At 42.7% G+C, this 23,790-nt stretch overlaps 1 protein-coding gene across 8 annotated transcripts in view; it reads right to left on the minus strand.

The window, feature by feature from the left end:
• AKAP13 (A-kinase anchoring protein 13) overlaps positions 1-23,790 on the minus strand; it is a 375,367-nt gene that overhangs the window by 116,814 nt on the left and 234,763 nt on the right. Inside the window, exon 1 of one of the 8 annotated variants that reach the window (XM_075557874.1) lies at positions 4,692-5,538. The exons of the other annotated variants lie outside the window; for them this stretch is intronic. Within the exon in view, the coding sequence (XP_075413989.1) occupies positions 4,692-4,772 (81 nt within the window). The 5' untranslated portion in view covers positions 4,773-5,538. Of the gene's footprint in view, positions 1-4,691; positions 5,539-23,790 lie in introns of those variants that run through there. 8 annotated transcript variants of the gene reach the window in all.

The following is a 23,790-nucleotide window of genomic DNA, read 5'->3' on the forward strand; positions in this document are numbered from 1 at the left end:
ATGATAGAGAGATTGAATTTTTAACTAAAAATGGGATACCAGATAAAGAATAATAAGAGTTCTCAAAATATAGTGCGGAAAAATCTATAGGGCATTATGCTGGGTGAAATCAAGCAAGCACAAAAGAACAAAACACTGCAATGACCTCACTATTACAAAAAGACAAGAATAGGTTTACATATTGAAACTAATGGTCACTGGTGGTCACTAGGGATAGGGATTTGGGGTGGACCATTTACTATTTCTAGTGATGGGATACATAATAACAAATGTGTCTGAAATGCACAGCTGGACCAAGGTAAACAATGTCACTAATCAGCACCCAAGAACAAAGAACAAAGAACAATTTTGGTAACTGCTATGCACATAAGACTGGGCAACAACTAAAGAAATAGGCGTGTGGATACATGGGTCTATGTATATGCATGCATAAAAGTGTCTATGTACACATGAGGGCATATCATACACATGTATCTATATGCAGCTATGCATATAATATATAGGCATCCATGTATTTGTATACAGGCTTTTTTTAATTCATGGAAAAATTCTGTTATCTTTTTATCCCAGTTTTTCACGAATTTTTAAAAGCTCCCTAGTATACAATAAGGCACACAGGGGTACACATACATGGATACTTCTTAGACTTAGGTTTCAAGCACCTCATGTGATTGGTTTATGGGGGTCTGAAGGCTGCAGACTAAAGTCTTGGGGGATAATGCAGGCAACTGACAGACTGACAGAACACAGTATGAAAAGTTGACGTTCTACATTCTACCTTAGTGAGTGGTGCTGGAGTCTTAAAATGCTTTCGCGTAGTCAACTAAGGCATAGCAACTGGTGTCTACAGATTCAGAACGAAAGATAAAGACAGACCAGTGAGTCAGAGAAGAAACTCGTCCACAGGATGATTAGTCTCCAAGAACCACAAACTCATCTACAGTAAGATTGAAGGGCCCGGCTACCACCTCCAAACCTTGACAGAAGGGAAGCAAAATGTGGAGTGCAAGTCAAACTCCCCCAAAGCCAAGACTTAATGAACCAGTTGAATCTGGAGGATTCCCTGATATGATCACCCTCTCTTTTAATTCCGAGACAAAATAATGTCACGAGGTCATCTTTCAGCTAAGTAACAGACTGTCACATAAGAGAAGGGATACAGTCTGTGAATATTACGCTTCTTTCCAAAGCCATATTCCATACGAGACACCAAGATGAACATCAAAAGCAAAGAGAGGAGGGCACGGTGGTAAGGAAAGCAGAGTGCGGAATCAAGACAGCGAGACTGAACCTTGCCAGAAAGCTGACAGACCGTGAAAAATGTAACCAGGACAGGCTACGTATACAAGACACGGCTAAACGGAAACCTAGTTTGCGGTGTCAACTTTCACTGAAAACACACCGAGACACTGTAAGTAAAATCAAACAAACAAAATTAACAAAAACCTCCCAACACGTTACCTTATCGCCACTCCTGAAACAACAAAAACAGTGAATTAGTTTTATTCATTTCCACTGTTCTAGGAAGAATGAAATATACATAGGTGAGCAAAAAATCCCAAACAAAAACTTCCGATTTCCTCAAATGGGAAGTCTGTGATGGAAAATGTATATACATATATAAATAAAAGCAGACATACATATTCCGTAATAAAAGGAATTGTTGAACTCAAAGAAAAGGCCTAAGAGAGAAAGAACATAGATTTGGGGAACATGAGACTTTACTGAATATCTGAGTCTGTTTTTCCATTTGTGAAATGGGGTAATACTAGGAATGTAAAAACTAAATGTACAAACAGTATCTCATATCCTTCCACTTTTTCTGACTTCAGACCACAAAACCATCTGGCAAGCTTGGGCCACAGTATTGGCAACTGAGCGGTAAGCATTTTTGTCATATAGTAATAATTAGTGCTTAAAATATACATTGAAAAGTGACACATCCCGAGACACTAATACCAAAGACAGAAAAAAAAATTCTAAAATTGACTGTGGTAATGCCTGTACCACTCTTCTTGATATGACTGAACTATTGAATTGTATGACATGTGGATTAGGTCCCAATAAAACATTACGTTACACACCAACAGCTGTGAGGGCTTGCTTGCGCTGTGCCTCACCCCTTTGATGAGACCTTGCGAAGAGTTTTTAAATCTCAGCACCACACAAAGATCTCCCCCAACCACACACTCTAAAATGAGTCCCCCCATTCTTCCCTTACAGAACCCTGTATGTTTAGACAAACCTCTTGTGACAGTTTGTACCTGCTTATTACTCGTTACCCGGTCTCTGAGCAACAAGAAGACACTGGCTGGACTTATCTACCAGCCATGCACTGAATAGGTTCTTGTTTGAAATCTTTAACCCTCAATATGCCGTCTCACTCTTCTCCAAAATAAAGAAATTTCAATGCCAAGCATCCCATCATCTTCCAACCTAGATATAAACCTACTTTGCAGACTCCTAGTCCCTACAGTTTGCTTATTTGTCTAAAATGATTACTTACATTCTGAGAAGTGAAGTTTTAGTTCTCAAAAAATCTTTTATTATATGTGGACAATCTAGTACAAACACAAGTTCGTCTCAAAGCAAAACATGTTCTTTATGAGCTATGGTTGTGAGCACAATCACTGCTTTGTCTCTCAGGTTCCTCACAGTCCTCACCGTGGGTTGAACCCTCAAAGCTTCAATATGAACATAAAGTCAACATCAGACAAGGTAAGTCTTACCAAATAACGTAAATGAACGTGCTTTTGTTAAAACTATACAATAGCATCTAGAAGGCCAGTAGGCCTGTGCTAACTTTGTCTCACTCTTCAACAAAGATTTTCATGGGAAATTAAGCTATACAATACTATACATCTCTGCATTAATTTCACTGCACAAAAATTCACAGGTACTCAGTGATACCCAGTCTGAGGTTTTTTTCCTATTTCCAATTTTTCCTTTCTTTCCCCTACAAATGCTGTTAAGCTGATTTTGACTCAGAGAGGGGCACAAAAGAACAACACGGAACTAACCCATAGGGTTTCCAGGCTGCAAATCTTTGAGCAGGCTGCCACATCTTTCTTCCTTACAGTAGTTGGTGGGTTCGAAACACTGACCTTTCAGTTACCAGCCAAGTATTTAATTCATGGCACCACTAAAACCCAAACCCAACCTAGGGCCATGGAGTTGATTATGACACACAGGGACCCTATATAAGGTTTCCATGTCTGTCAATCTTTATGGAACTAGGAAGTCTCATCTTTCTCCCAGAAACAGACTGGTAGGTTTGAACCACAGACCAAGGTTACAAGCTAGCAAACACTTACCCCACAACCACCAGGGCTCTTAACTAATATGGAAGGCCTCATGATTTTGCATGTCATCCCTGTGCAGCAAATAAGGGTCCTGAAAACTAGGCCCTCTTTCTTATATTAAATATGGACAACAGTTTTGAAAAACATCAGTTTTGGGAAAATCACATTGCAGAGAAAGTTAGTTTGTAATATCTCGGAATAAGTTCAGAAAGCCAAGTTTTCTGCTACTGTCAGTCTGGACTTGATAAATCAAACCACTACCTGGCAGAAAGTTTACACAGAGAGACATCACTCAACCACAACTCCTAACTCTCTGAGTCCTTCATCTAACATGGTATTTCACTGGTTTCTATGTCTAGCATGCCTTAGCTTCATTCTACCAATGGGCGGCGGTGGGGTGTGTGTGTATTAAGTTAATCAGTGGAATATAAATTAATAAAACAGTTTCAAAATCACCTGGGCCAGAGCAACACATTGCCATTTGTTTAGACACCCCTCACCCCACTGCCCGCCCATCCCCTAGCTCCATAACCCTTGCACAAGTTAAGGTTCCGATGTTCTTTTTGGCATCTGGGAAACACTTAGTTGGCTTCCAATTTCCTCTGTATTTGCCAGAAAATTGTTATACTTCCAAAAAGTGTTCCCTGAGTTGTCCAACATTCCCAGACTCTCATTTACCGCCTGGAGGCGTCCTTACTAATTTTAGATTCACGGATCCCTTCCGTGAACAATTAGCCACCCAGAGTCCCCGCCCCCATCCTGCTTGGACACCCAGCCACACAAACACTGAGTAAACAAAGGCAGCCAGCAACAGAGTCAGAATCTCTGTCACGCCTACAGGGCAGTTTTGACACTTTAATAAACAGGCCATTGGAGACCCTTCCAAAAAAAAGAAATGTTGTTTGCCTTTCTCCAGAAGAAATGAGTCCGAGAAACAGCAGGAGAACAACCGATAGAAAAGACTCAGACAAAAGGCAGACTCAGAGCTGGGACAGAAAGGGAGACACAGTGGAGACAGAGACTGAGCCAGAGAGAGGCTGGGGACAGGGAGCTGACAGGGACAGAGGGGCAGGCAGACACTGCAGTAAAGATTAACTATGAAGGTGGGTTTCTCCCTCTGTGATTTCAGCAGCCTGAGATGTCTGATCATAAGAATCCACATTACAGAAAAGAAGTCATATGAAAGCCGTTTGAGCGGTTCACTGCCGATTCCCAAACGCCAATTGTTCCTGCCCCTCCTTTAAAATCTCCCCCATCATATGCACCTTTTAGACATACTCCTCAGCTTTTCTCCCAACATGGGGTAGGTACCCAGGGACCCAGCAACTGGACCCAAGGAGCTGAAACCCTCAGCGTGCTCTCAAATGTTGATGAGGTATGGCCCCTTACCTTCAGCAGCACCACGTCCACAGTCCTGTCCACCTTCGAGATGTCACACAGGCTGTAGCGCCTCTTGTGCCGTTCATACATTTTGTCCAAATGCAGAAGGGGGGGGGGAGAAACAAAATGCAGACGGTGTGCCCACTGTTAATGTGAGGGGACAAGGATGCTCCACGCAAGGCCAGAGTCCCAAATTCCCAACCAAGGCTGAGATCTGTCTTCTAGGCTCCTCTCTATGTAGTGTCCTCCACGGGTCAAATAACAAAAAGGAAATCCAGCAGAATCCAATTCCTGGAACTGAGAACTTTCTGGCAACTCCGGAGCTCTGTGACGATGAACTTACAATTCATAATATAAACAATAAATGGCCTGCGATGCTCTACTCTGTGCAAATCTTGACTGGAAGAGAAGCACACCGTTTCCATCACTGGCAATAACTCCAGCAGAAAAATTAAAAATTAACTGGCAAAGCATGATGGCCGACGCAGGTGGGGGGAACCCAAAGGAGGCGATAGAAATCCAGTATGCACGATGCCAGAGAAAGACAAGCGGGGAAATGAGGAGGCACGCCTATGGCTAAAGCGCTGGTATGAAATAATTCTCTCAAAATCCTGGCCTGCTTTAAAAAAATGAGTGAGAGAAAGAACTGAACATAAGAAAAAGCAAACTGTCCTTTAAAAGGGTTTTAAAAAGGGCAAGAAAAGATTAAAAAAAAAAAGCCGGCAGTTTCTTTACAAAGTAACTCGTTTTTGCTCACCAGGCAGTAGAGCGTGGTTTTGATTTAAGTTGAAGATATCTACTGGGAGCAGAGTAGAAGGGAAATTTACCCCTCCTTCTGACCTATCCCCTCCCTTCCCTTCTTCCTGCCCCTGTGAGCCCTTCCCCACCCCATCCTTCTTCCCTCTCCTCTTCAGGACGTCACTACTTGTCCTTTCAGCTCTGTACCAGCAGCTTTGGAGATCTGAAAACCTAATTGCGGTGGTGGGAACATGATTCATCCACAGGCGAAGAGGAGAAAAACAAGGCTTCCTTTTCCAAGCCGCTTCCTCCTCCTCCTCCTCCCGCCGGCCCCTGTGAAAAAGGCTCTGTCAGGCAGTGCAAGATGCAACTTGAGTGCTTTGATGTCAGGGTAGCAGTGGTAATAAAGCAAGGGGGATGTCATCCTGAACACGGCAAACAAGTACCATACGCTTCTCTCTCTCCACGAACACAGAAAATCGAAACTACCAATGCAATGCGTACACAGTCCTGCTCAGCCAAATGCAAGCCGATGATTTAATGTGAGAAAAATGTTAGCCAAATAGTCCAGGACTGTGGCTCAAGGATCCCAGTGGCTTTAATAGCCTGACTAGGTGGAAAAATTGAGGGGTTTTTTGTTTGTTTTTGAGGAGGGGGGGAATGGTCTTTTAAGAAAGCCACAGAGAAAAGGGGAGTGGGGGTTGGTGTGTGTGTGTGTGTGTGTGTGTGTGTGTGTGTGTGTGTGTGTCCAAGATCACTTGGCTGGACCTTGTAGCTCAGTCCCCAAGTTCATTCTCATTGGTTCTCGGTTCCCTCATTTGCCTGCTTTCTTAAGATCCCAGTCCCCCGAGACCCGCCCTCTGACCTGCGCAGGGGCAGGCAGGCCTATTCCAGAATTCAGGCTTTCGTTTCAGACAGTCTCTCATTTGGATCATAAATGATTTGGGTGGGAGAAGGAACTCGGGGATCTAAAACAAGGTTTCTTCTCTCTCAAGGCTCCTTCCTCAAGTGGCCTGACCCGGTGAGTGTAAACGAGGGGTGCATAGCACAACAAAAAAGAGATCTCATACCCGATTTGCTGTTATTATTACTAACAAGGTTGGTGGAAAAAACGTTTTTGTTTTTTTTTCGGGAGTTATAATAAGTTACAGAAGGCCTGATGAATCACCGTTTCCGCAGAGAGTCATTCTGGATGCTGAATAGCTCAACTGAGGAAAACGCCAAACTTGCCTAAAAGTCGAGCGTTTCCCCTCTAACTGTAACCATCTACATCTATGACTGTAACCCACCCAGTCTTTCCTCACCCCTCACTGTTTTCCTTCCAGGAAATAAGGTGGACCCCTGCTTCCGTCCCCCACATGCCCCGGAGTGAACCCCGTAATGTTAGCAACACGTTCACTTAAACAGATGTGGCCTTTCAATAGCAATGACGATAGAGAACCGTAGAAACTACATGACTAGAGAGAAATAAAAAATTTGTAAAGACAGTTTTTGCCCAGCCCTATCAAAAGCGTGGGAACTTCTCCCGGGACATAGACATGTGGAACTCTAGGGTCCAGGGCTCAAACTGAAGGGGTCCATAGGTGGCAGAGAGAGAGCATGATGGTGGATGACCTTGTCATAATCCACTTTCCCAGCTACAGTTTAAACTCCTTCCCCTCTGAACAACAAGCTGCCTCCTCTCATTCTGCAGCATGGCTTATCCCTCACTGCCTCTCCCTTCTGTTTTAATTGGAATCAAATGCTTCCTGCTTCCCGAGGTTCCCAGGCGTCTCTCTGGGGACTAGAGATGCTTTAATCACCATAGGGCCAACTCTATGGAACCATCAGCTTAAACATCTCTGTAACAGACATGTTGCTGCACTGTGCATGGCAGCAGAGGCAAGTAAAATAAGAAACAACAAGGTCTGGGTCCTCAAAATTAAGAGAGAAATCTGTTTCAAAACCATACAATTTCTGAAGCCTCCCAGATGACTTTTTGGGATATTCAGGCTCAGCTTTTTATTGTGCACTCCAGGCTGGAACCCCAGATTTCCAATCCCGTCTGCATACAAAAACATAGGAAAAGAAGGACTCACCCTCTTCCTAACATCCTCCTCTCCTTTTTAAGAACAAGTGTTCTGGGTGGGAGGGAAAGAGTGTTTTTGCTTTCTCCTCAGGATCTGTTCAGTTCTACTCCCTACCAGCAGACAGAGTTTGTAACTCTGTGTTGTCGCTGATGTTACAACTCCAAGTTTTTATCTGAAACATCTGGAACCACTGTTACTCTGCTAGGATTCTGAAACACAGCAACCAATCATTTCACATGCAAACTAGATCTGTGAGCTGCGGGTATAAAGGAGGTTTGGCATATAATATTCCTTTCGTTTAACTCTGGGAACTTGTAGTACAATCTTGACAACTTACAACCATTACAACAGTCGTTGCTTACAGTATCAGCTGTATCCCCCTCCCTCTCCTGTGGCCCCCATCCCACTCTTTATCCACAACAAGGAGTCCCAAACTCCCGACAGAGAAGCAGCTAGTGTTTTTTGTGCATCTCACACGAGAAGTCCAACATACATTCTTCAAGATGCCAGAAAATACAGTATATACACATTTTGCAAGTTTCCACTTAACCACAGCACTCTGATCACGGACTAAATTATCTCTTGATATGCTCAATTGCAAGATCTAACACCTCATACCAACTGTTTGAGCACGCTTCTGGGCTGGCTCTCTTGGGCCCAACTCGCTTCTGTTCCAGATGGGACAGCATGCCTTCTATCCTTAGGACTCCACCTAGTGGGTATGGGGGTGTGGTTCCACGCTCAGAATTTCAATGGTCTGTAAGTAGGTGGTTCAATAAAGAAGTATTGCTTCAGAACCACAGAAATTTTCATTTAACAAAAATATCAAAATGTGCAGCTCTTGTTTCTTGACATATTCTACTTCTAGGTCTACATGCTTTTGAAGGGAGTGTTTGTTTCTCTAGCCCTTCCCTGAAGAATGCTGTGGTCTTCCTTTTATGCACACCAAAAAGGCAGTTTTGCATCCTGGAGGGATTCCAACTGTTTTCCTTTCAAATGCCTATCGATTATGAGGAACAAAAAGATGAAAGAAGGGACAAGATTCCCATGGAAAATGTCATGGTTAGCCTTTGCCACTCTGTAAGAACAGGAATACTCCTGTGAAAGGGAAAAAAGAAATCCTGCTGTAACTTTTCTGACTTTGTCCTTATCAATGTCATTTTTCATTTTCTCCAAAACTTCTTTCTAATAAGCTTCCATGACTGCCCAGTGTTCCCTGAGAAAAATCTATCAAGACTACCTTGTTGGCAATCTTTAAAGAAATTGGCGTAACTTTCTGAGGTGATCCCTCAGAATTGAATTCTTCTTCTAATTATTATTATTATTGAATCATCATTGTTAGTTACATGTCTTACTCTGACCACTGTCTCCCTTCACCCACTTTTCTGTTGTCTGTCCCCCTGGGAGGGGGAGTTATATGTTGATCATTGTGATTGGATCCCCCTTTCTTTTTGCACCTTCCCCTTCCCCTCCTGGTATCGCTACTCTCATGATTGGTACCGAGAATTTAAAAGGCCAAGCATATCCTCTCTGAATCCTTTCTTTTCCCATATATGAGAGGGCTTATCATTAAATAATTTAAAACAGCTTTTTAAAGTATTACTGACATACAGTAAATTATTTAAATTGTACCACGAATGAGTCTTAAAAATACAGCAGTCTTTTTAAACCCAAGAATACTCCCAGCAAAAATGGCAGTTAACAGGCACAAAAACAATTTTAAAAAATCCAAGCTATCTCACAAGAAAAAAATTGTAATATACTGTTATGATTTCAACCTATAACTTATTATAATGACACTATCCTGTTTAATTAAATTATGAGAAAAACCTTTACTGAACGCCTATGCTTGTCACTGGTGAGATAGCAGTAATCGAGATAGACATTAATAATGTGTAAGGATTGTTGGAATGGAGGAATTACAAGCTACTATGGGAATTCTGTGCATAATTTTTAATAGACTCTGAGTGGTAATAAAGGCTTTGTGGGGAAATGCTGACTAATCAGAGACCTGATGCATGAGCAGTAATTAACAGGGTAAAAAGTGTATGTGTGTGGATGGTGGTGTAAGGAAATGGGTGGGGTGGGAGAGGGGGTTAGGTAGACACTAATTTTGTGGACAGGTTCTGGCAGAAGACTGCATTCAAAACACAGAGGCATGAAGCATCGCAGGGTCAAGGCCTGAGGAAGAGAGAGGAGGCCAGATGCGGATGGGCGTGTTGGTTAGATTCAGTCTCTAGTACTCACTGCAATAGGGAAAGGCTACCAGCAAGGCAAAGGCATGATCAGATCTCGATTTCAAAAATAATCACTTTTTTCCTGGTATATATCTTTAAGAGACCAAAGGTAGCAAGACTAGAGGTAGAGAGATTAGCCAGAAAGCTAATCCTAAGAGATGAAAGTAGAGATCTTAAAAGGAAATTTGGGATCCACTATGGAATATTATTTAGCCATAAAAGAAATAAAATTCTGATACATGCTACAGCATGAAAGATTATCGAAAACATTATTTTGAGTGAAATAAATCTACCTTAAAGGGAAAATAGGGGACATCTCACTTTTATAAAGGATCTAGATAAAGCAAAGGCACGGAGACAACAGTTTCTTAGTGGCAATCAGGGAATGAGGAAGGGGCAGTTACCAGTTACCGAGTACTTACTGAATGGACAGAGGTTCTGGTTTTAAAACAAACAAACAAACAAACTCGCTGCCATCAAGTCAATTCTGACCCCAGCGACTCTAGAGCAACATTGCCCTGGTGGGTTCTGAGGTCATCGTACATCTGCACAGGGATAGAGCCCAGGCTTCGAGTGTTTGTTGAGACTGATGTAAAGGTTTGGGGAAAGGGACAGTGGCGATGGCTGCATACCATAGCAAACATGATTAATCGTGGATTTTGTACACACTTAAAACTGCTAAAATTGCTTCTTTTTTTCCCCCGCCACAATCAAGTTTTCTAACATGTCAAGAAATGAAAAAGTCCAAAGCTATTTTAACATTAACGGAACTACTGAGCATCGGTGATGGGAGAATGAGGAAAGGGTGTCAGGCTAAACTGCTGGGTTTTCGCCCCGGCAGCAGGCAGACCCGTGGGGTGCAATGGAAGTAGGTGGTGAGGACAGACGAGATGATGAGCTCCGCGTCAGAGTTGGCGGTATCTGAGAGTCAAGAGGAGCGGTGGGAAGCTGCTGAGTGCATGTGTTTGGAGTGGAGGAGAGTGAGTGGAACTGAGCTGACAGGGTGGGGACCAACACTGGGGTGGCATGAAGCAAACACCACAGAACTAAACAGAAAGCATTCAAAGAAAGTAGGACAAACAGCGTCAAATGCTGCTACTAAAAGAGTCACACACGTAAAGCAGACGGGAAGAATGAAAACCACTCTCACGAAATAAGCGCTATATAATTTGGATACTTTCCATTAGATCCAAGAGATCCTGTCACAGAAGTACACACACCGTTTGCTGGGAATAACCACAACGGTTTCATACTCGAGGGGGGAAGCAGGAGGGACAAAGTAGTTTGATAAGGAAATGGAAAAAGGGGCAGAGCCAACCAGTAAGGAACTCCCTTTCCATACGCTCAGCTATGGAAATAAGAACGAACCTGCATTTTTAAAACGGAGGCAAGGAGGTCAGGGGACACACTGCTGACATTTACTGCACAAGCAAGCCTCCCAGTGGGATGCTGTCATCTCTCGCCTGTCATGGTCAGTGAGTAGCAAATAGGTCAGTATTAGCTACATTTACTTATCCATTTAATAATTATTTAAGTGTCTGCTGTAGACATGTTGCTCTTGAAGGTGTCCAAAGAGGCAGTGCGTAGGAGTTTAACACAGGAGAGAGAAAAAATATGGGACAGTTGAGGCAGGCACTGACTATGACCAATATGAATCAAGGTTCAGCTGTTGAGTGTCAGGTGTTACCGAGGAAGAGCAAGCTGCCCAATGAATGACTAAGAGTAACAGCCAAGACCAGAAAAGACCACGATAGAGTTAGGTGAAAATTCAACACCTTATCCTTTGATCTCCCTTTTGGCCCATTTGAAATTTATTCTAGTTTTCTAATATTTTCTGTTTTCTCTTTGACTGAGGGTTTTTGTTTTTTGGTAATGAAATCCAGGATAGGTAAATCTTTAGAGACAGTAGCAAGATTAATGATTTCTTAGTGTATGACAGGGGACGTTGGGGGGAATGGGGAGCTAATAGCAATGAATGTAACAAAGAAGAAAATGTGCTAAAATTGATTGTGGTGATGCCTGTACAAGTCTTAATATGACTGAACTATTGAATTGCATGATATGTGAATTATATGCCAATGAAATGGTTAAGTGGGGGGGGGGGACCCCAAACCATGAGATCATGCTCAAAAGTTTAGACTCTATCCAAAGACAAGTGGAGCCAATGAAAAAGTGTGAGTGAAACAGTGCTATGATTTGGGATGCAATCCAGGAAGACTACAAATGCTCGGAGCCCTAGTGGCAGAGTTGGCTGGACTGCACAGTTAGCATTTCAAACCAATCAGCTACTCTGAGGGAGACAGATAAGGCTCTCTGCTCCCGTGAAGAGTGACCGCCTTGGAAACCCACAGGGACACTGCTGCTCGGTCTCACGGGGTCACTCTAAGTCAGAACCCGCCAACTGGATAGCAGTGGGGCTGGTTTAGTCACATCCAGTCTAATGCTCCTCACTCCCTTAGAGGAACTTCATACTGCCCTTTCATTTCTATCCACCTTCGTTTTCTAACCTTCTTCAAAAAAGGATATGGTTGGTATCCTACAGTCGCACAATTAGAACACGTTTCTTCCTACCTCACTGACCCACCCTTGAAAGAATCAAAGTTTGTGCGATTTCCTACTTAGTCTCTACCGAGTCAAAGCCTGCCCTTGAGTCTCACTCCACCAAGTTGTCACTGCCTTCTCTAACCCTCCTTAGAACATCCTTTGAACTACAATGGCAGCAGACTCTGATGTTCTGTCCTGTACTGTTTGTTGCTACTGCACGTTGGTCTGTCTCCAAATAAATGGTGAACTCCTTAAAGGCAACAGTCAATTCTTAAAATTTTATGAGAGTACCAAACATGGTACTAGACACTCAAAAGCCAGAGGACTGATTATGTCCTAGTTCACCACCAGTCACACGCCTACAGCCCTGCCATCAATGGCTGATCAATTTTAGTTATTATGAAATAAGGAGAAATTTTCTGTCGGTGGTAAACACACAAAAGGTGAGTAATTTGAAAGAGCTTCTGAGTTAAAAGGATAAAGGTCCTGGTCATACTTGAAACTTTGTTAAAAATAGCCATGACCTTAAGAAAATTTTGAATCCCATAAGAAATCAATGCATTTACACTTTAGGAAATTGCTAGACTTATTCTTCTTATTTTTACTTCACAGCAAAGAAAACAGTGCTAGCACAGTCACTCAGTCAGAGAAGCCAAAAAAGTGACTCAGCTTCCCATGGAAGCCTTCCCTCATCCCTCCAGGCAAAGACACATCACTGTACAGTCATTTCAAAAACTGTCCAAGTACAACTAGCTTTTTTTTTTTTTTTAATCAACGGTCCAAAGGACAAAGCAGTGGAAAAAGAGAAAACTTTTCCATGAAACTTAACTTTCAACACTCCTGCTAGGTCAACTTTGGCATTCCCTCAGCCCAAAAGAAATTAACCTGGTTCTACTCTCTTAGTGAATAGTACTTGAAGCTCTTTAGGATGATAATTCTATTTAATTGTGACAGATCCCAAAGGGCTTCAAAAATTTGTGGAAAAAAATGGAATGAAAAGGAATGATTACAAAGGGCACAAGAGGGAGGGGGGAGCGGGGAGGGAGGGGAAAAAAAAGAGGACCTGATGCAAAGTGGAGAGCAAATGCTTTGAGAATGATTGGGGCGGGGAATGTATGGATGAGCTTTATACAATTGATGTATGTATATGTATGGATTGTGATAAGAGTTGTATGAGCCCCTAATAAAATGTAAAAAAAGAAAAAGGAAGGAAAAAAAAGAAAGAAAGAAAAGAAAATGATTGGGGCAAAGAATGTACAGATGTGCTTTATACAATTGATGTATGTATATGTATGGACTGTGATAAGAGTTGTATGAGCCCCTAATAAAACGTTTAAAAAAAAAAAGAAAAAAGAGAAGAAAGAGAAGGAATGAAAAAATTCCATGAACTTTTTGAAGCCCCTGGGTATTTGTTTATGCAGCTAAACACAAGGTCAGCAGTTTAAAACCACTAGCTGTTCCCTGAGGCTTTCGACTCCAGTAAAGATTTACAGGCTTGGATATGCACAGAGGCAATTCTACTGTCCCATAGGGTCACTGTGAGTCGGATCCTCTCACTGGCCATGAATTTGGTTTTTGGAGTTTGGTATTTTATTTATTTTTAAAATCAATCATTTTATTGGGGGAGGGCGGCTCTTACAAGTCTTATAGCAATCCATTCAATAGTATTAAGCACACTTGTACATAGGTTGCCATCAACATTTCCATAACAATTTCTTTCCACTTGGGCTCTTTTTTCCCCTCCCACCTGGAGTTTGGTATTTTAATGTCCTGGTACAGATAAGCCTATCTGAGCTGAAAATGTTAAGAATGTGTTTAGAAGGTTCGTTAGCGCAAGTATGGATTTAAGATGGAAAGATGACAACTGAAATAATGCAAAAAGAGATGCCCCATAAAGAGCGTCTCCAAGGCACCTGGGTGACTGGCTGGCCGCATGCTCCCAGAGTTAGTGCTGTGGCTGGGAGGGTGAACTGTGGAGCCAGACTGCCCTGGGGTAGTTACTTAACCTTTAAGTGCCCCCTGCCTCACCTGTAAAGAACGGCGAAAAATAATAAAGGCAAATAGTAAAAGAAAAGCTTCATGAGAGAGAAATGAATTAATGTGTGTATTTTGTACAGTGACGGGGCCCAAGTATGAGTTGCTATTATATTTATTTGTATCATCATGTTTTTGCTGCACGTAAAGAAAGGCGAAGGGAGAGTAGCCGTGTCAGCCTGGAAAGGGTGTCTATGTGGCAAAACCAACTAGGCTAATATCTCACACACACTTTAACTCCGTTCAGAACTGGAGAAAAAACAACAACAAAAAAACCCAGAAAGCCTTTTGTGCCCTTCAGGCAACCATGTTGTCCTCTGAAAATATTTTGCATTATGGGACAAGAACGCAAAGTTCAATGTTCTGGGTCTCCTTGGATAAGGCGGAGAGGGTACCTAGCTATCCCAGAAGCCAGACTTAAAGGTGTTACTAAAGAACCCATTATCCAGCTGTTCCCTGGGGGAAGTCCTGGCAATCTGCTTCTGAAGAATCAGCTAAGGAAAATCCAACGGAGCACTTGCCATCGTCATGATGGCACACAGGACTGGGCAGCACGTGGAGCCTTTGTACTGGGGGGTCCCTGGGCGATGGGGCCCATTCAGGGGCAGCTGACAACAAAGTTCACTGAAAAGGCCAACGCTGGAGACTGAGCACATAGATGGGAAAAATAGCTTGGAAGGGGTAAAAAAAAGTTTCATCGGAGGAATAAAAAGACAAGTATAAATAGATTTTTCCTGGCTGATGCCCAAGTGCCTAATATGGCTTGTTCCTGAACAATCCCGATCCAGAAGCCTGGTTGAAATACTGGTAGAAATTGGGGTAACAGGCATCTGGCATTGGGCGGGCACTGCAGAGAAGCCTCTAGAGTTACTGCCTCCCTGACCTTTTCGCACACCTCTGCTCTAAAGACTCTTCTATTACAGTCTCATGAGTCACATGATTGTGCTCAGGTGAGAGTTTGCACCTGGCTCCTCCATGACCTTGTTTTTGCCTTGCTGTTCCACCTTCTCCATTTATGTACAGTGTGTCAAGCTTTTAAAAACCAAACTCACTGCCATCAAGTCAATGCCAACTCACAGTGACCCTATAGGACAGGGTAGAACTGCCCCTGGGTTTTCCGGGACTCTTTATAGAAGTAGAATCCACATCTTTGACCCGCAGAGCCACTGGTAGATTCAGACTACCCTGTTTCCCCAAAAGTAAGACATCCCCCCCAAAATAAGACACACTTACAGTTTTGCCTCTTGCATGAAATATAAGGCATCCCTGAAAATAAGACCTCCCTGAAAATAAGCCCCCCCGAAGCTACCATAACTCTGGACCGTAGCGGCGGGTGTCACGGCCGCAGCGCAGCTGGAGCAGACAGGAAGTGCGAGGTCTCTTTTAATAGAACAATAAACGTGTACTGTATTCTTCACGGAAAAATAAGATGTCCCCTGAAAATAAGACCTAGTGCATCTTTGGGAGCAAAAATTAATGTAAGACACTGTCTTATTTTCGGGGAAACAGGCTACTGACCGTTTGGTTAGCAGCCAGTACATAATCACTATACTACAGAGCCATTCAAGCTTTGACTCACTGCCATCAAGTCAATGCTGACGCATAGCAAGCCTACTGTGGGTTTCTGAGACTGTAACTGTTTACACGAGTAAACAGCCCAATCTTTCTCCTGGGGAGCTGCTGGCGGTTTTGAACTGTCAACCGGGCAGATTACAGCCCAATGTGTAACCACTCCACCACCAGGGCTCCTTCAAACTTTTATGACCCTTCAAAAAACAGTGTTGTACTTACTATGATTTTATTAGAATTGTGTCATATTCACACCCAATTAAAGCACCAACCCATGATCATAGTTATCAGGGCAGGGTTTCCTCGAGTAAGACACACCCTATTCATTTGGATAATGTACAGATTCTTGACCTTTGTATACAATCCAGTTCGCTTTCTGGCAACACCCCCGCCAGAGCAGAACAAAAGACAATCCAGAGTCAGAATCTCCTTTCTCAATCAGTGTATACAACCCAGGAACCTTTGATGCCAGCTCAACCCAGGAACCTTTGATGCCAGGTGAAGAGGGGCAGCTACTCTGCCGATGACAAATAGATGGCATTGGAAGCTAAATCTTTCTACCAGCAAGTATTAGTGAATAAAACACTCCTATGCTTCCCCAGAGAGTTTGCTAATACATAAGCTGTAGTTTGGGTGAACTCTGTAGGATCATCCATTGTGGAGGTATGTCAAAACACAAGCTGATTTTTGGATAACTATTTTATTTCCTCAGGATTATGAACAGACTGGCGCCCTAGTGCCTTTCAAAAATTCAAGTGTTTTATTTCTGAAACTAATGTGGATGGTTTTTAGTGCAAGTCTTGTCAAAAGAAAACAAATGCTTTCTGCAAAACTTTAAAATAAAAATATTAAATAAAAGCCCCAAATGGTCAATCACCAGAGACAAGGTTCCTGGTAGCATAACATTTTGGTAATTTCCGCAAAGGTAAATGTGTGCATTTCATGAGTCCGGTCACTACGCAGGGTTGACAGACTGCACACTAAGTCGAGGATAGAAACTCATGATTACTCGCTCTCTCCTGCCTCCCGCATGCGTATGTTATAATGATAAGCATTAGTAGTCTTCAAAAGGAGACAGTATTATTTAATATGACATAATGTTCCTATTTTTATTGCACACAAGTCTTTTTTCTGGATCTGAACTCTAATGACTCTAGGCCACCAACTTTCACACTGATAACCTGTTCTGTTTTAGCACACAATCATCCACATTCTCAGTGGACAGAGAAGGGCCACTCATCTTGGCTCAGCCTAAACACTCATATTAGACTAGTAGGCTACTTCCCCACCCAATATGTAGTTGCAACTCTTGCCACACCAATCAATTTTTTACCTCAAGTAACGTTAACAGGATTTTAAAAGAAAAAAAAAACTACTTAAGGTTATCAATGCTCCGGCGAACAGAGGTTAGTAAAAGAGAAACAGACGGATATATAAAGTTTGCTGGAGCAGGGCCTACAGAAAACATCAGTTCAACAGCCTCGCCGTTCTCCATGTGCCTTTTTCTTTCAAGACCCAGGAGACATCAATTACACATGCCTGTCAGTGTGAGGCAAGAAGACAGGTCACAGCGCATACAAGCACAGCGAAGGCAGAGTCACTGGCAGGAGGCTGGAGGACTCCCAGGGCATATGCCACAGGTTATGATCCCACTGGACCTGTGCTTCAGGGTGAGTCAGGAAGACAAGGGCAATCCTTTTTCAGAGAACGAAGAAGGCAGTACAAGACAGACCACCTTTGAAATGGGTCTTAAAGCATACCCAGGAAGACCCCAAGGATACATTTCAGGCAGCAAATACCAGTGAGCATGTACAATGACTGATTTTAACAGATAGAAGTCTCGTGTGATTAGCCGCTGGGACCATGCGAGTAGTCTCAGAGGTCAGATGATGGCATTGCCCTCTAAATCCTGAAGTAAACAATCTAACCAGCAGTTCAAGGGGAGAAATTAGCTTTCATGAATGTGTGTGTGCACATGTGCATGTGTGTATGCACGCATGTGCACACACTTTTATCTGAAGATAAAAATGAATAGAAATGAATCACTGATGAGAACTTTCTGGCTGAAGAAACTACCCATATATACTCGAATAAACGCCGACCTGAGTATAAGCCGAGGTACCTAATTAATACCTGGGAAACCAGAAAAACCGATTGACTCGAGTATAAGTCTAGGGTGGGAAATGCAGGATGTGAATTAACACAGAGACCGGAGGGGAGAGACTGAGCACAGCCACAGACACATCCTTACCAGTTCAGCTGCCAGCGAAAGTGGATCACTACGGGTGCTTCTGCGAATTGGAGCTGTCCACGTCATAGGACGGTTCTGATTGGTTAGATGTGAGTAAACAAACATTCAAAGCCCTGCAGTGTCAGCGGGGCTTTGAATGAACAGTGGAGGAATGGCAATCACCCGCGAGATGTTTTTGTGCTGAAAAACTCGACTTACACATGAGTATATATGGTATAATGACTAGGGGAGGAGACAAGCCAGTCAAGGTGGATGTAGCAAAGATGAAAAACACAACTTCCCTCTAGTTCCTAAATGCTCCTCCTCCCTCCACCCCCCCCCCCACTATCATGATCCGAATTCTACCTTGAAAGTCTGGCTAGACCAGAGGATGTGCACTGGTACAGATAGGAACTGGAAACACAGGGAATCCAGGTTGGATGATACCTTCAGGACCAGCGGTGTGAGTGGGGATACTAGGAGGATAGAGGGAGAGTGGGTTGGAAAGGGGGAACCGATTACAAGGATCTACATGTGACCTCCTCCCTGGGGGACGGACAACAGAAAAGTGGGCGAAGGGAGACATCGGATAGGGCAAGATATGACAAAATAATAATTTATAAATTATGAAGGGTTCATGAGGGAGCGGGGAGCGAGGGGAAAAATGAGGACCTGCTGCCAGGGGCTTAAGCGGAGAGCAAATGTTTTGAGAATGATGAGGGCAATGAATGTGCAGATGTGCCCCTAATAAAATGATTAAAACAAAACGAGCTGTCAGGGCCCACAAAATGATTTTTTTTAATGAAAAAACAACAACAACAACAATATGAAACTTGATGTCATGGATACAAATGAAGTGATGTCCAGATGATTTATCTATATCTATATAATATTTTGAATAAAACTGATGAACAAAGTGTAACTGTAACAAAAATATATGAAACAGGGGTGGTTTCCTGGAGAGCAAACAATACTTTAGGAAAAGACTACTTCAATGATCTCTCTGCTAACGAATTTAGTCAATAGGTGGGTCTGAGGAGATCAGACAAGGGAGTTCCAAAGAGTGTGGAAAAAGGAAAATTTCATTATCTTTTAATTCCATTTTCCCCGACAAATGTTTCAAAGCCCCCTCATATGGCTGAGGATTTTGTGAGAAGAGCACACGACCAATGGATAACCTGACACAAGTGGCTTTTTAATGCAAGTTCCTCTGCCTTTAGTAGTAGGATCGCTGTCCACTGACACACATCCTTGACACGACTGTCATGAACTCACTGCTCCTGAGTTGATTCCAACTCACAGTGACCTGATGGAAGAGCGCAGAGCTGCTCCTTTGGAGTTCTGAGACTGCACATTGTTATGGGGGCAGAAAGCCTCATCATTCTCCTGTGGAACATCTGGTGGGTTTAAATCGTCGACTCTGAGGTTATGTGCCCATAGCTTAAAACCACTGACCCACCAGTGGCTCCTCATAACTGCCACAGAGATCTTCAAAATAAGCAACCAAGTTCACGGAATATTATAGAAACACATTTGATATTTTAAAAATTAATAGAAATATGCAGCCAAGACTTTCAAGTAGAAACTCTAGCAATTGCGGTCTTCCTCCCAGCTATCTGAAGATTTGGTCAAGTGCCAAAAATATTCCCTCCCTTATGAAAGGATCCATTGAGTAGAAATATTCTAATTTATAACTCAGTGATCACTACTGGAGCAGATGACATGATGGCAAACTACAGCTATAATATTAAGTATGAAAGTTAAAAAGTACAGAACACTTGGCCTACAAGTTTCTCTCTTTGGCAATGTTAAATGTCAACTCAGTCACTGTTTGTGGTATCAGAACATATGTGTGTATTTTTCACCTTTTTTTTTTGGGGGGGGGGTATGGTTAAATCCTTTTTAAAGGCTACCCTTCTCAAAACAAAAAAACAGCAGCATGCATTTTTCAAATGTTTTAATTATTACTTGTTTATTATGGGATCAGGTAACAGGCAGCAGAGGACTCCAAAGCCCATCTGTAGACAATTGGACATTCCCTCACAGAAGGTTCACAAAGAAGGAACAAGTCAGCCAGGGTGCAGCATAGCACCAACGGAACACACAACATTCCTCTAGTTCTTGAATACTTCCCTTACCCCCCTGCATCATGACCCTAGTTCTACCTTACAAATCTGTCTAGACCAAAGAATGCACACTGGTACAGATAAGAGCTCTACACACATAGAACCCAGGACAGATACACCACCACCCCAAGAACAGTAACGGGAGTAGCAATATCACAAAGGGGGAAGGGAGGGGGGAGAGGAGGGAGAAATGAGAAACCATCTACAAGGATCAGCATATAACCCATTACCCAGGGGGACAAACAACAGAAATGTTAGTAAAGGGAAACAGTAGATAGTGTAAGCTATAGAAACAATAATAATGTATAATTTATCAGATGTTCATGAGGGTGAGGGTAGGGGAGGGAGGGGAAAAAGAGGAGCTAAATAAATATCAAGGGCTCAAGTAGAAAGAAAATGTTTTGAAAAAAAATGATGGCAACATATGTACAAATGAGTTTGATATAATTGATATATGGATTGATATAAGAGCTGCAAAAGTCCCCAATAAAACAATTTATTAATTAAAAAATAAAAACAAATGAACCTTTGCCTTTATTAAGTATATTTTATAATTGTCTTTATTTAGAGAAGTTTTTAAAAATAGGAAATCTTGCAAGGTATCCTGACAAAAATAATTAAGGGGGAAATGCACCTGTAAGCAAAATACATATTTAATGTAAGCACAACATCATTCTCTATGAAGGGGCTTCTAAAAGTTCATGGAACAATGGAATGAAAGAGAGGATGTTGAAATTTCCCGAAGTCTTTGACTCTGTCTCATAAAGAAAGAGAATTGCAATCCACAGGCTACAAATTAGAAACAGATGACAATTCATTTTAAATTCTACTCTAATTGATGAGAAAGAAATCCTTAAATGGTCCTTTTGTTTTGTCAAAATGGATGCCAATGTTTAAAATGCTATTCATCTACAGATGACCCTACACTTAGCAACAGCTGTTGACGTTCCTCTTAAAATTGTATACATCTAAGAGACTTGCATTTTTTAAAAATGGACAACTTCTACTTTTTATTTATTTAGATCCACGTTCTCACCCCTAACCCCCAAATCAGTGGGCTACATGATTAAAATGCTTTGCAGGGGAAGAAGAGTCAGCTCAGCTTCTTCTTCTTTTTGGACTTCATCTTCCGCTATTTCTGTCTTCCTCCTCTATGCAGGAGGTGGTAAACTACAAGGACTTACAGGAACAACTGCGGGAAGAGTTCGACAGCTTGGGTCTTTTCACAGCTGCTGTATTTCATGCCTGCAAAGCTTGTCCTCTTACAGATGGTGCCTGTAAAGGGCTTCAGTTCATCTTTCACGCCTGCTTCCCACATTAGTCCTCTGCCTCCTTTCCACGGCCGCTCCTTCCTGCCTCCCACTCCCTCTAGCTGGCTGTGATGAGGAAGGGGCCAGGCAAATCGTTCATCAGTCACATCTCAGGGCCCCTTCACATGCCGGTGTGAGTTTGAAACACAACTGTTGTTAACATATTCAAGCTACTGAATTGTAGGACCCATGAATTATACGTAAAAAGACTGATTTAAGAAATCGTATTCTTAAAAGAACATGAATTACAACTTTTTATTTAACCACCTCCACCACCCCCACCAACCCTCCAAACAGAGTCCTGGAAAGAAAGTGACAAAGAACAAGACAATTCTCATCGGGAATAAAAAGGTGGGTTTTTTTTGTTTTTGTTTAAAAGACATTGTTAGGCGGTAAAGCGAAACTGCACCCGGCCTTCTGGGGACAGCTAAAACCACAGGAGTTTCCAGTATGAGATCAAACCAATCAATAGGAGTCGGGAGAGATACACTGTAGCACCATACCACGAGCAGCATTTCCCAAGAACCTCCAGTGGCTTCATAGAAGACTGGGGACGTGGAGGGTCACATGCTCCTGACAAAAGGTTTCTCACAACGTGTCAGACAAGTTTTTTTTGACTGGCAAAAGAAACCTCAGAGCACTGCTCACATTACATACCAATCTGGAAACTGTTTCTCCCAATGTTGCAGATAGTCCTTTTTTAATGGGCTCAGCTGCTGTCTTAATTGCATTATAGTTCAATGCCCAGAAAGACAGTATCTAGATCCTTCCCTGACTTAGGAGGAAAGCAAAGCTTCAGACAAGGAGAGAAAGGCTTCGCTGGGCCTGATGTGAAGCAGACACAGCCCCTTTCAGCACTGATGAGGGTGGAAGGCCAGAGCTCTATTTTCCTCCTTCAGATCATCCCATTAGCAAAACACAGTGAGTGCTAGGAAGGAACGGAGCCTAGTGTGTTGTGTTAAATGGGGGGCGGGGGGACAGGAACCGTTCCACAGCAAAACAAACATGACACATGTATCACTTTCTGGAACCGGAACGAAAAGATCAACTCCCTATTTTACAGCAAGAAACGGTCAACGGGGAAAATCCCTTGAGTGAAACATTTCCAGAGTTCTATGAAACAGTGCCTATGGTCTATCAAACCAAACTCACTGCCATCCAGTGAAGTCTGACTCAGGGCAACCATGCAGGACAGGGCAGAACTGCCGCTGTGGGTTTCCAAGATTGTAACACTTTATGGAAGTGGAAAGCCTCAACATTCTCCCACAGAGCAGCAGGTGGTTTTGAGCTGCTGGACCTTGCCGTCAGCAGCCCAATATGTAACAAGGACACCACCCGTGAGTGCTCCTCTGGCTATGGTATACCGCCCTTATGGTAAATGTAGGACAGTGACACAGACAGGCTCCAACAGTAGATGACCTCTCCCATAAATTCCCATGAATCAGATGTCAACTGTGGGTTTGTGTTTCTCTCTTTTCCCAAAGAGGTACAAAAGGGGATGTGTCTAACTCATTTTACCTATCAAGGCAGCCCACCCAGTTTCTATTACAATGTTCAGCAAACAAAACTGCAGATGTTTGCAGCTGAAAGGTTCCATTTTAACTTTTTTTTTTTTTGCTGTGAACTGGGTGATCGTTTACACAGCAAATCCGTTTTCCATTCAATAATTTATACACATTTTGCTTAGTGTCATTTTTTGCAATCCATATAATGTGATATCATTTAACCCACTTCCTCCTTGGGGTTTCCCTGTCCTTTATTCTTCCCGCCTCCCCCCACCCCCAACCCTTCCGCCTTCTAAATTTTATTGTTGGGCAAATGCTGCCTTTTTGATCTCAGGGGGTTCGTTATTCTGTGGAGTGTGTACCTCCCTAGTGTTATTGTTGTAGACCTGCTGTTTGGCTGAAAACTGAGTCACTGAGCTGATTTCAGTCTCAGGCCTGCGGGGTGACTAACGACTATAGACTGTGGTTCTACCAGTCTCTTCAACCACTGAGCTTGAGCTTTTGTATGGTTTGAGGTTTGTTCTACCTTTATCTTCCACTGTATTTTCTAAGGACATCCCTATCAGAGCAGGTTTGTTCCACCTTTTTCTTCCACTGTATTTTCTAAGGACATCCCTATCAGAGCAGTTGATACATGGAGCTGGGCACCTTTCAGTTCCTCTGATCTCAGGGTCATGGAGGCTGAGGCCTAAGTGGTCTATTCATCCACTGGACTAATTACTTCCAGGCACCTTCAATTTTCTTTG

Source organism: Tenrec ecaudatus, chromosome 9 (genome assembly GCF_050624435.1).
Source record: "Tenrec ecaudatus isolate mTenEca1 chromosome 9, mTenEca1.hap1, whole genome shotgun sequence".
Lineage (NCBI taxonomy): Eukaryota > Metazoa > Chordata > Mammalia > Afrosoricida > Tenrecidae > Tenrec > Tenrec ecaudatus.